General features: G+C 55.5%; 3 protein-coding genes across 3 annotated transcripts; 1 reads left to right on the top strand and 2 right to left on the bottom strand.

The window, feature by feature from the left end:
* Nucleotides 1-249: 249 nt before the first annotated feature.
* On the top strand, nucleotides 250-2893 carry IE81DRAFT_326686 (hypothetical protein). The gene is made up of 5 exons (XM_025514886.1): nucleotides 250-742; nucleotides 917-1376; nucleotides 1542-1725; nucleotides 1816-2386; nucleotides 2555-2893. Exons 1-5 carry the CDS (start codon nucleotides 514-516, stop codon nucleotides 2560-2562), a joined length of 1452 nt encoding a protein of 483 aa, XP_025366469.1. The 5' UTR covers nucleotides 250-513; the 3' UTR covers nucleotides 2563-2893.
* Nucleotide 2894: 1 nt separating this feature from the next.
* IE81DRAFT_369200 (Sec7-domain-containing protein) lies at nucleotides 2895-8652 on the bottom strand. The gene is made up of 4 exons (XM_025517220.1): nucleotides 7916-8652; nucleotides 7421-7846; nucleotides 3288-7351; nucleotides 2895-3204 (listed from the first exon to the last, which is right to left on the bottom strand). The coding sequence occupies exons 1-4, from the start codon at nucleotides 8406-8408 to the stop codon at nucleotides 2923-2925; spliced, it is 5265 nt and encodes a 1754-aa protein (XP_025366468.1). The 5' UTR covers nucleotides 8409-8652; the 3' UTR covers nucleotides 2895-2922.
* A 281-nt stretch (nucleotides 8653-8933) lies between these two features.
* IE81DRAFT_343434 (amino acid transporter) lies at nucleotides 8934-11443 on the bottom strand. The gene is made up of 9 exons (XM_025515738.1): nucleotides 11031-11443; nucleotides 10864-10953; nucleotides 10348-10796; nucleotides 9957-10283; nucleotides 9716-9867; nucleotides 9532-9644; nucleotides 9361-9445; nucleotides 9216-9290; nucleotides 8934-9132 (listed from the first exon to the last, which is right to left on the bottom strand). Exons 1-9 carry the CDS (start codon nucleotides 11276-11278, stop codon nucleotides 9094-9096), a joined length of 1578 nt encoding a protein of 525 aa, XP_025366467.1. The 5' UTR covers nucleotides 11279-11443; the 3' UTR covers nucleotides 8934-9093.
* Nucleotides 11444-11538: the final 95 nt, after the last annotated feature.

Genomic DNA, 11538 nt, shown 5'->3' with positions numbered 1-11538 from the left:
ATTGACATACTTGCGCTTCACTTCCATCGCTCTATATTCCACTTGTTCTGCTCACTGTACATTCCTCGCTGTCATGCGCACGTCAATTAGCTGACCTGAATCAATGAAGTTTGTGTCCCGCAAGCGGGCTTCAGCTTCGAGAGGTCACGTGCGCAATGAGGTTGGGAGCTGCGCGTTGTGGGACGGCAGAACCGGAATCCAGGTGGCGTGAGCCAATGCAGCGAGACGTCGTGGAGTTGCGACACAACCTCCATATCAGACTGCTGTGACGCAGTTCCGTACTGATGCTGCTTGAGGTGGTGCTGATGTCCGATTGCTCTCCCCTCTGTCTTCCTGGCCTATCCCTACTAATGGACGCTGCTCGTCCTCTCCCTTTAATCCGACTTTTCTTTCTGCAGACCAGCGCAACCCTACCACACACCACCTAATCCGACTTTTCGATCCGCAGACCAGCGCTACCCCACCCGCTACCCCACCACACCCGACCAGCACAAGATACACCGATACCAGAGCATGGCTTTCGTCGACCCAGCTCTGCAACACGCTTACGATGGCCAACGTCTTTACGTGGACGCAGCCGCCACTCTCAACTCCCTTCGAAGCGCTCCACAAAAGAGTGCACACGGTTTTGAGATTGTGTGTCTTGGCGTAGGAGGGGGGCCACTGGAGACTGACTGCAGCTGCTACGCCATCAAGACTTGGGGGACTTCTTGGCTGGACAGTTATGTGGTCATCGAGGGAGGTGAGTCGGTGAGCGAGGAGGAGACTAGCTGGCTTGCGAATATGCGGACGCGCAACAGATGGAGTCAATGGCCCATGTGCATAAATTCAGATTCGAAGCACGAATCGCTTTGGCACCGAGGTGCAATGCGGTTCCGAATTGACGCTGAGCAAGTCCTCTCTGTGTACAATCTAGGCTCCTGGTTGGGTGGCATGTCTCGTGTCCTCGAGCTTCAAGCGAGTCATCAATGTGCCGGCTTTGGCGACTTGGCTCTCTCTTCATCGCCGCCATCTTCTGCAAACGTCTCCAATCTTAGTGGATGGACGAGCAAGGCCAGCAGCTCCAGCGTCTCTTCGAAGGTTGGATACTTGGCTTCGCGTGCAGAGGCATTCCTGATCTCTCACGCGCATCTGGACCACACGTACGGCTTGATACTGGCCAGCGCAGTGACTTCACCTCCTAAGCCGGTGTACGCCCTGGAATCGCCCTTGGCAGCTTTTGAGGGCATCTTTGGCACCGGGGTATGGCCGAGCGTCGTTCGCAGAGAGCAATCTCCTGAGTTCGCCCGAGGAGTCGATGCTGGAACGAAGCCAGCGCGCACAGCTCAGATTCATAATGCAGCCGCTGACACGGGGGTGGGCTACGTGCTACGAGCGTGAGTCGCAACAAAGTCCGATGGGGATTGAGAGACGGTTGAAGATTGTCATGCGGATCATCTAAGTCACCGCACGAGGCCCGTTCCTGCCGGAGCAGTGGCAAGCAACCGTGTGGACAAGTAACCTTAGTCCATGTGCTTACGTGGCTTTCTCATTCTTCATAGTCTACAACCTCGGCGCCCACAATCACTCACCAAAGAAATTTCAGTTCTCGCCTTTGAGCTCTCCCACGGATTGTGCGCTGCTGCGTGCAATGGCGAAGGTTCTGGCTCTGCAAACATCCTTGCTGCAGACCACCCGCACACCACTTCAGGACCGCACGAAAGGCTGCGGTCCACTGCGTTCTTCGTAAGTTTGGACACGGCTTGCTGCTCACGTACCACCATCTTTGTGCTTCTTCTTGCGCTGAGCTCGACGAAATCGTGTCTCTCATCGCAGCTGACTAATGTGGCGACGGGCCAAAATCTGCTCCTTTTCGGTGACGTTGAGACTGACCGCCTCTCACGGACGGATCTCAACTATCAGGTGTGGATGCACGCCTCGGAAGCTATTTGCCAAGGAAGACTGAGTACCATCATGATCGAGTGTAGCTTCGACTCCTCACAGCCTGAGGAACTGCTGTTCGGCCATATGAACCCTGCTGGATTGTACGAGGAGCTGAAGGTCCTCGCGAGGCTTGTCGCAATCCGGGCAAATACAGAACACGCCAGCCGGTGGGACGGGGCCCTTCAAACCCACGCCCTTAGTCGGCCCACCGAAATGAACGACGATCACACAGCGAAGCGAGGTGCCAAGGCGCTCCAAGGTCTTATCGTGGTAGTCACTCACGTCAAAGCTTCAATTTCGCCAGCGAAGAGGCCTTCTGCCGACGACTTCGGTGCCGAGCATGCACCTTTGGAGGTAGGACCTCACGACATGAGGGACCAGATCTTCCGCGAGTTGCTCGCTCTCGAGGAGAAGTTTGGACTGGGGGTGCGATTCGTGATGGCGGTGCAGGGCATGAAGATTGGTGAGTCTCGGAAGCCGCGAGCCACGTGTTTGCCAGACGCCCGCGCGGCATAGCTGGTGCCAATTGAGACGTCAGACACGCCCGGGCCGTCTGGGCGCTAGGAGTTCAGGCGAGTCTCAAGAGATGATATGGCTAACCTTCCTACTCAACTTCAACCTTTCCCGTAAGATTGTTGACTCGATGAGAACTGAAGCCTCACTTACCCTTTTCGATCCTCTACCCTTGCCGGTTGGAACCATAATAGTCGGCTGAGAGTGCCTCTGCATGCCGCCTTGACAATGACAATCACCAACTTGGAAGAGCCATGCGTCGCGCTTCAGAAGCAACCAACCTCAAAAACCCCCCAACCAGCCGCTCTCATACTCGCTTGAAGCCTGCCTGTCTGTATAGTATCGTCGTGCCCTGTTGCCACTCAAGTCACCTCATGCATCGCAATGGAGATAATGCACTACGTCCCTCACACAAAAGCTTTGGGTTCCGGCTCACTCGCTTCAACTTCCAGCGCAGAATCAAGAACCACATTCTAATTGATAATGTCAGTCCGACGTGCCCTTCTCGCCCTGCCGGCCTGCATCTTCTGGCTCGGCCTCGCCACGTACAGCACTTCCCTGTGACTGCTCCCGAGGTTCATGAGATGCAAGGACATCATCCAAAAGCGTAGGCATGAAACGACCAAGCCTATCCGCCGTCAATGTCCACAAAGCGCTCTGTTGAGGGGTGCGCGCGTCCGCGATGTTGGCATCCGCAGGGCGCACGAGCAGATTAGATGCTTGCATCACGAGCAGGACGTTCTTCAGATTTTCGGGAATGGCCTCCGTCTGGATCACATCGACAAGTCGTTGTCAGAATGAGCAAGTCTATGGTGCAATGACATCTTTGCAGTCAGCGAGTAACCACTCACCAATTGGTCTTTCTTGCTGGCATGCATGAAGCGGTCCAGCAAATCGAGCAACTGCAGCCATAACTGCTTGAAGCCTTCATCAATCCCAGCTGGGGCCAGCGCGCTGAGATAGTGCAGAAAAGCTTTGCAGGTGAGGGCACATGCGCGCATCCGCGTTTCCTGCATCCCTCCTGGTCCGAGGTCCGGGTCCTTCTTGTATATGGCAGGCTTCAGCAGCTCTTCAAGGGTGGGAAAGAGGACGATTGTAAATATCTGCGCAAGAGGAAGCTCCGCTGGATCCGCGTCCTGCAACACTTCTTCAGCCAGCACTGTTCGTTGCAAATGCGTCAAGGCTGCTTGTCTTGCAGGTCGGTGTCCATTAACACACTGTGCAGCCAGTGATAGCATCAGACTGATCCACGTAGAACACCATGCATCGGATGGCGGAAGGCGAGAGGTCCGAAGAAGCCGAGGAATCGATGTCCTGACGCTCGCCAATACCTCAATCGCTTCCAGTCCGCGCTCTTGGCATACGGTTTCGTACTCGGCGAGCTCCTTTTTCTCCGTCAACGTTCGCCGTTGTCCACTGCGAGCTTCTTCGGCACGCCAGCCAGTGCAGTCGGCATTCAGGGCGAAGTCTTGCAGCATGTGGATCACGTTTTCAAAATTATCGTTCATCAAACGCTCCTCGGCAATTTGACGAATGATACTGATTGACCTCCTTGCAGAGCGCGCATTTCGAGTCGCTCCTTGATCTGTGACCAGGCTAAGGACGAGACTCCACTCGGTTTGTGACCGGGCGAAGCCGGGATCGCTGCGCAGGACTTGCGCTAGCCCGGCAATCAACTGCGAGCTGACTGCTTGACGGAGCTCCTGCGGTATCGAGCGGAGAGAGTCTAGTGCAACGAAGATTTGATCCCTCAAGGCTCCTTCGGCCAGCGGAGACACTCTCTCGATGAGTCTCAAGAGCGAGACCACAGCGCGCTCAATCAGCATAGGATGGTGGGAGAGAGGCGCCTGCAGCAAGACAGAGATATGCCCAGAGGCAATATTCCAAGCTTCTTGCATCGCTTGATCATCTGCAGAGCACGCTGTAGTTGTGAGGATTTCCAGCACAAAGACGGACGCAGGTTCGTAAGCTAGTTGACGGCGCATTGTGGAGCCTGCACTAGCGATGTGAGATGTAGGTGTCGAACGGCCTGAGCTGCTTTGATCTGTATCCTGCACTCTGCGCAGAGGATCGGCGTTTGCTGCGCGCAATTGATCGATACTAGTCTTGTCGGCCAAGTCGCGTACGGCGTGCAGCGCTGGCAATAGGTTTGGTCCATCCAGCCGCAATATTTGTGCCCAGAGCTCGTCGATGCGGCAGCTTGCGATGCAATCAAGCGTACAAAGGCTTGATTCCACGTCTTCAGCCGTAACGTCGGGTGCTGCTGGCTCTTGAGCCGAGGAATATGGTGAAAGTAGGTACGAAGAAAGAGTGCTGAATAAGCCGCCTCCCTGCGCCCTCGGGTCCTGGGGTGAGGGCCCCAATGATTTCCTCGGTTTCAAGGGTATTGGAACGCTATGCGTCCTGGCGTCCACATCGTCGGGCGATGCAAAGTCCTGCATTTGAGACATCGAAGAGGGCAGAAGCGAGGACACGAACATATTCTTGAGCATTTCAAAGATAGGCGACCAGCCTGTCCGAACATTCACGGCGTTGCCTTGCGCTATCGTGAAGAGAACGACTGCGGCAAGCTGACCCTTGAAGTTGGCTCCAAATCGAACCGATAAGGGGGAGACAGTGATCGCTTGCCCATCCACTTCCACCTGCGCATTGTTGGTCAACGCGCCCCCTCCAGGAACCTGGCCATCCAGTAGACCCGAAGCACTGGCTAGTCCTTGCAGCATGAAGTCGAAGAGCTCGCCCATGTCGAAAGTGCCCGCCAAGATAGCGCATTGTCTGAAGCCGCTAATGGCTCTCTCGAGCAAAAGTTCGTCGTGGAAGGAGGAGAAAGCGTGAGCTATGCTTGCGACAATCGGGCGCCAGGTAGCTGTGAACATCGCCTTGTCAAAAGCTGAAGTGACCGGCGATACGAGACGTCCCGCTGTGCGTGCCCTTCTAAGGATCTCCTTCCATGTGTAATCGAACCCCAGCTGTCCAACGTGCTCTTCAGGCATGACAATCTCTCTTTTGCGGATGCTATCGTAAATTGTCCCAAGGTACTCAATATCGAAATCTTTGCCATCGTTGACGCCTCGCAGATTTCGCCGGTAATCCTCGGCCGTCATGCGCGACCTGTTCTGCGGACTGTGAAGATCAGTGTTGAGCATGATGATGGAATATGCTAGGACGTATACCGCATCCTCGCTCCGAATCTCAGGAGGACTAGCGGCAAAGTAGAATTTGGCGAATGTCTCGGTGATACGATTGATCTGCTGCGACTCGCCGGGCAAACGGAATGTTTCTAGCATCTCGCGCATCGCGTCTGCGACAGGCTTGTCCCTGAAATCGAACAGGCCGATGAAAGCCTCCAGGACTTCAATGTTGTCAGGACGAGAAATATAGTCTCCGAGGAGCTTTTTGTCGAGTCTTGGACAGGTCTTCAGAAATCTTGCGATGCTCTCTGCTTTGCTGAGCCCATCTCGGCCGCTCGTATCGATGAGGCCTTGAGCCTGCAGGAAAGTCAGACCGTCCTTGGGCTTGGCATTGAAACGCGCAGCGCCTGCTAGCAGCTCGGCTTTCTGGATCTTGCTGTCGCTAAGTGCTTGCACGTCAACACTCGGGCTGCGATGCGACTCTGAGTGGAGCGAAGAGCCATCTATGAGCGCTTCCTGTCTAGCAGACATGTGGGAAACAAGCGTAAGAAGTAGATCGAGGGCAAAGAGCTGCGTGCTGTCTTCCGAATTAGGGTGCAGAGGATTTGAGGCGTAGATGGCGCGGCACAAAAAGCGTATGAGATGTTCGTACAGGTTTTCGCAATCGACGTCGCAGTCAAAATTGGCCCAAAGCTCGACAGCAATATCACTGTCCGAAGCTTGCGAGTCGGGCCTGTGCGTTCGACAAATGAGTCCCAGGGTCTCTAGCAGCAGCTCGCGCGCCTCACCTGTAGCTGGTGCGCGCTCTGATGTCCGTGGTTGGGGCGGGGGTGGTGGCGGTGGAGGAACCGCAAGCTGCTTGCCATCACGTGCCTCTTTCCCTGATGAAGCGCGGCCCGCTCCAGGGTGGCTTGCTTTGCTGGATAGGCTGGGAAGAGCTTCATCGCTCCAAGGCTCCAGAGCAAGTGGAAAAGTAGGCGCAAGTCGGTCGAGCAGGTAATCCAACAGATATTCTGACTGCAACTTCACTTGTTCTCGCATCGTCTCGAAGATGATGGCGATGGCCCGCAAAGACAGCGTGAGAACAATCGGGTGATCAGAACGGGTGAGCTGGAAGAGGTACTTGCAAGCGGAGTCCTGCACGCTAGCTCGCAGGGTAGGGAACCTCGCGATAGAGTTGGCGGAGACCTCGAAGATGGAACAGAGCATCGAGAGGCCGAGAAGGCGCATGGTATCTGTGTGCTGAGCGTTGTGAGGATCCAGCAGCGAGATGATGACACGCAGAACCTCTTTGATAGCCGGAAGACCATAAGGCTCTACCTGACCGAGTATGTCCATCTGGTCTGAGTTGACAAGGTCAGCGGACGTTGGGTGCTCTTCGCCCGCAACATGTTTGGGCGAATCTTGTGACTCGTGGCCTGACCGAGCATCAGAGGGCAGCGCCGCATCGCCCTTCGCTTTGCCGACCTCTTCTTCCTCTTCTGCCTCCTCATCGGCTTCCGCCTCGCCGATCGCTTTGAGCTCTTGCAGGGTGGCCGCGGCGGCCGCAGGTACTGCAACACTCTTCGGATCGGGCATCGTCATGCGTCGCATGCGCTTCTCATCGTCCGCCTTATCTTCTCCTACAGGATCCGCCGCAAGAGTCGCGTGCTCTGGCTCCACTTGTGACATGCCATCGTCTCCTGCAAAAGCCTCGTCGTCGGTAGTAGGTATGGCGTGGAGGCGCGAGAAGAGTGTACGAGCCATGGCAATCATCGACTGCTCTGCGGTCTTGCGTAGCAGGTCTGCAAAGGGAACACGTTTCAGGTGAGGTGCCCAGTTGCAGCTCGAGGAGATTCCTAAATCGCACTCACCACTAAGTCGAGTCTGGCAGCACATGCTCAAACCTGTCTCTACCATCTCGCATATGCTCTCGTCACCCAGAATATTCGCAAGCGGCTCCTTTCCCGAAGCTCGATTGGCATCTCCGCATACAAGCTCACGCATGACCGCGAGGATGCGCAGCAGCACCAGCTCGTCAGCAGCAGCATCACTGGCTTCGAATCGGCAGTGTGAGACCGCATGTGCGATCTCAGCGACGGCCGATTGGGCGGCTCGAAAGCTGGAAGAGGAATGCGAAGCGCTGCCCAAGTGATTGGCGGGCAGCTTGATGATGCGGTAGAGCAGGAGGCGATGCACCGCTTGCAGAGCAGCTGACGTGATCGGACCAGTTGTGCGCGGCGAAAGAATCACTCGAAGGAAAGGGGCCAGAAGCACGAGAAGGGGGAGATCGCCTAGTGCTGCGGGAGAGCAGAGATGATCAGCAAGGGGGAGAACGGCGGGACGGCGGCTTGGGGTTTGAGACTCACTTTGCTGCGCTCTTAGCTGTGCACGAAGCACGGTAAAGCCATTGAGCAGTCCTGGCAGGCTCTCGTCGCGGTCACCGGCGTACGCGGCTGACTGCCTTGTGATATTGACGGAGCCTAGGCTCGAAATCGGTCTAGCTGCACTTGCGGTCAAGCGTGCAGAAGGGGATGTTGCAGGAGTGAGACCATTGGATGATGCCGCGCCGTCTGTAGCGGACGAAGTGGACGCTTCAAGCGATGCGACCGCTGCTGCGACCGCTGCCCTCGTGAGAGAAGCTGATGTCGTACCTGGAGCGATGGCACCTGCGCCAGTGGTAGAGCTGTTGCTGCTGCTACCGAGAAAAGACGATGAAGACGCGACCCGAAGTTGCTTGCGGAGCGCAGAAGTAACAGTGGTGATCTCAGAGTGCAGCAAGTGCAGGGGATCCAATTGCACTCCGCCAGCTCCAACGTCACTCAGAGGTGCAGAGCTGGTGGCAAGGTTCCCATGATCCATGACGTGACCTTGACCTGCTCTTCAGTCAACAGGCGTCTGACTACTCTACTTCTACTTGTCGATGCAATCAGCTGAAGATCGGGTCGCACAGGCCAGCAGAGCCCGTCGTTGGATGCTTCCGGGCCAGTACCGACAGGTAAGTCAGGAGCGCCGGGTCTTAAGGTGAAGGCAGAGGCACGAGTGTACGTGGAATGGTGACTTGTGAGGTGTGATGGTTTTGTTGGAAAGCCCGCACCGCACTGACTGTGAGTGGACTAGCTCCGACTGAGTCGTGAATGCTTCAGCCACAAGTACACGTCACGTCCATCACCTACAGCTGATGCTGTTGAGGCATGTGCATGGGCTGCTGCGCCGCGCTAGCGCACTCTAGCGAAGATCACGTGTAGCGTTAGGCCTCCTCAAATTTGCCGAGTGCTCACGCAACCTGCCACATTCGTGATGCGCACTTACAATCACAAATCGTGCTTCTCTCTCCAGGCGAGACCTCGCGAACGCATACACAGCGAATCATTCGCGGCATGCATTGCGCGCCCGCATAGCCACAACAGTGGACGACAAACAAAACCAGATCGGACACATCGCCAAGAAGCAGCAATCACCTCGGAAGGCGTGACAAGGTTTGAAGCAGCGACACACGTGGCGTCGGCGAGGGGGCATGCGTGCAATTGTTGAGAACTCTTCTTGTCTATGCTCGGTCTCCGTGCTGACCAGCTCCTAATGGGCCCTGGAGAAGCGGACGGGCACAGGAACGGTTGTTGAGTTCATTGCAGGTTGACCTTACCTCAAGATTGTCGCAGGCGAACTCACCTGGTAGCGTGTGCGGGCAATTGTGAAGTAGAAGACAGCCGCAAATGCAGCAAAGAAGGACACGACCACCGATGCCTGGGTGGATGCATGACCATCAGCTTCGCTTCGCGACACTCGATCAGCAGCGCCGGCCGACACGCCTCACGTAATTCATCGAGGCCGGGGTGATCGATGCTGTGGTTGGAAAGCAGAACAGAATAATGCTAAACAAGACCCATGCAAGAGCCACGCTACGCGATGGGGACAAAGGTTAGCATCGATGAAGAGGCACATCTTGTCAGCTGGATTGATTACGGAAACGAAGGGTGACACGCACACATTGGCGATCCAACCCAATCTTCCAAGTCCCCACGAAGCAAATCGGACTGGTGCTCGTCTTCTGCTGAGCAACATAGCGATGGGCACAACGTACGATACGCCGAGAAGAATCTGTGGGGGACTCGATGACATTGCAATTTAACGGTCTGCCAGGGTAAAGTCTTTTCCATGCAGATACTCACAGTACAGGAGCCCGTAAACGCATTGAATGCAGACGTGGCGCCGAGATAAATCAAGCCCAGAAGCCCAATGATGACCGTAGAGACAATCAAACTATTGAGTGGGACGATGAGCCGCGGGTCTACCCTTCTCAGCCAACGGCTTCCCGGCAGTCCTGCGAATGACGAAGATGCGTCGCGCCAAGCCAGCGTTAGTCGAGTCAAAGGCGTGGATGCGACGCTTGAGCATCGCGTGAAACCTTACCTCCATCTCGAGAAAAAGCCCAAATGCATCTGAAAGCAACTGTGAAGGATGAGATGCTCGCGAACAAGCCGATGCCAAGGACGAGGAACAAGAGGCCAAATGCACCACCTGCAGTGCCAGTAGCTTGGGCAAAGACGTAAGGGACCAGTCCTGAGGCCGCCTCCAAAGCCGCCTCGAGTTCAGAGGGCGAAGGGAACACAAACGTCAAAGGCAGAATGAACGCCAAGCCATTCAGAGACGCGACGACCACGGATCCAAGCATCGCTCGTGGCACAGCTCGCTCGGGCTGTCGCACTTCTTCACACAAATTTGATATGGTTCCATAACCTAAGAAGTCGCAGAGAGAGGCCGATCAGTGGAGTTCGAAGCGCGAACGGTCCATGCAGCTCACCTGTCAGCACGTATGCGGGTGTGAGCAGCCCCACAAACCAGGACCATCCGTCCGGCCAACCAGAGGTGTTGTTCCACTGTACAAACACATCCGACGCGCTCCTTTTTACATCCGACATCGCCAAGGTTGTGACGAGGATAATGAGTGAGGCGCCAGCAGTCCACCAGATGCTAGCAACGTTGATGGGCTCAAGCGACTTGCTCTTGACTCCGAAAGCGTTCACTGCCGCAGCGACGAGTAGTACTGCCCAAAAGCAGAGAATCGTCTGCCAAGCTTCAGGAGTCCAATTCTGATCCCTAAACAGCGAAATCGCAGCCATGATGAGCTGCGCTTCTCCGAAAGCGATGGACAAGCAAAGAAGAATGTTAGCGATGCAGCTGAGCCAGCCAACGATGTAGGAAGCGATGATGGCCGACTGCTTGCTGGGCGCCAAATGAGCGGTCCAGACGCTTTAAAATAGAAGACTTGATCAGTGACAAAGTGAAACGACACCAAGTAGTCCAGACTACTGCTCACTAGACTCCTCCAGACGTAGGATAAAGGCTACAAATCTCTCCGAGAGAAGCAGCGATAGCAAGGGAAACAATTGATAAGAAAATCCAACCCCTAGACACGCAGAGGCGAGGGTGTCGTCAGTACTGGAGGCCTTGCACAAGCATTGTCCTGATGCTACTAGTGCTCACCACACATAGCTAGCAGCTCCTCCATTCACGAGCGCAAAGCTCGCGGATGTGGTGAGACCGAATGGCGCTGCGATGATGCTGGCCCCCATGCCTAGCACCGCTATGGTGGAAAGATTGCGACGCATCTCGGGCGCGTAGCCTAATGCTTCTAGCCTCGTGTCCGCGTCCGCACTTTCGCCTTCTTCCACCGCTTCCTCGACCTTCTTGTTGTCATCCTTGATCTCCTTCTCTTGCAAAGTGCTCGACATTCTTAGTGTACCTTGCTCTGTATGATCTCTTGTTGCCTTGCGCCGGGAGGAGAGAGAAGCGTGCTCCGTTCCCGGACGGAGGGGATGCGGATGCGAGCGGCCTCCAGTTGAACGAGCTTCAGGATGGACTCCAACCAAGTTGGAGCACAAATTTGCAGGCTAATATGATGGTCGAGGGGAGGAAGGCCTCCTCTGGCAAATCTACTTCCAATCTATATACAACGAGCGCTGGACAAGTTCCGCGATAGGTGTGGGAACCG

Source organism: Ceraceosorus guamensis (genome assembly GCF_003144195.1).
Source record: "Ceraceosorus guamensis strain MCA 4658 unplaced genomic scaffold IE81scaffold_128, whole genome shotgun sequence".
NCBI lineage: Eukaryota > Fungi > Basidiomycota > Exobasidiomycetes > Ceraceosorales > Ceraceosoraceae > Ceraceosorus > Ceraceosorus guamensis.
Note: the sequence above shows the minus strand (reverse complement) of the source record. Positions and strands in the feature narration are given on the sequence as shown.

Excerpts from the sequence above, each read along its gene's own strand:
- IE81DRAFT_369200 (XM_025517220.1), bottom strand. The coding sequence starts at position 8,408 with ATGGATCATGGGAACCTTGCCACCAGCTCTGCACCTCTGAGTGACGTT. Across the intron at positions 7,847-7,915 it reads ACAGCTAAGAGCGCAGCAAA|CACTAGGCGATCTCCCCCTT; the intron begins GTGAGTCTCAAA and ends GCTCTCCCGCAG. Across the intron at positions 7,352-7,420 it reads CTGCCAGACTCGACTTAGTG|ACCTGCTACGCAAGACCGCA; the intron begins GTGAGTGCGATT and ends TTCCCTTTGCAG.
- IE81DRAFT_326686 (XM_025514886.1), top strand. The coding sequence starts at position 514 with ATGGCTTTCGTCGACCCAGCTCTGCAACACGCTTACGATGGCCAACGT. Across the intron at positions 1,377-1,541 it reads GTGGGCTACGTGCTACGAGC|TCTACAACCTCGGCGCCCAC; the intron begins GTGAGTCGCAAC and ends CATTCTTCATAG. Across the intron at positions 1,726-1,815 it reads TGCGGTCCACTGCGTTCTTC|CTGACTAATGTGGCGACGGG; the intron begins GTAAGTTTGGAC and ends CTCTCATCGCAG.
- IE81DRAFT_343434 (XM_025515738.1), bottom strand. The coding sequence starts at position 11,278 with ATGTCGAGCACTTTGCAAGAGAAGGAGATCAAGGATGACAACAAGAAG. Across the intron at positions 10,954-11,030 it reads GGAGCTGCTAGCTATGTGTG|GGGTTGGATTTTCTTATCAA; the intron begins GTGAGCACTAGT and ends CTGCGTGTCTAG. Across the intron at positions 9,133-9,215 it reads TTGCCCGCACACGCTACCAG|GGCCCATTAGGAGCTGGTCA; the intron begins GTGAGTTCGCCT and ends CCGCTTCTCCAG.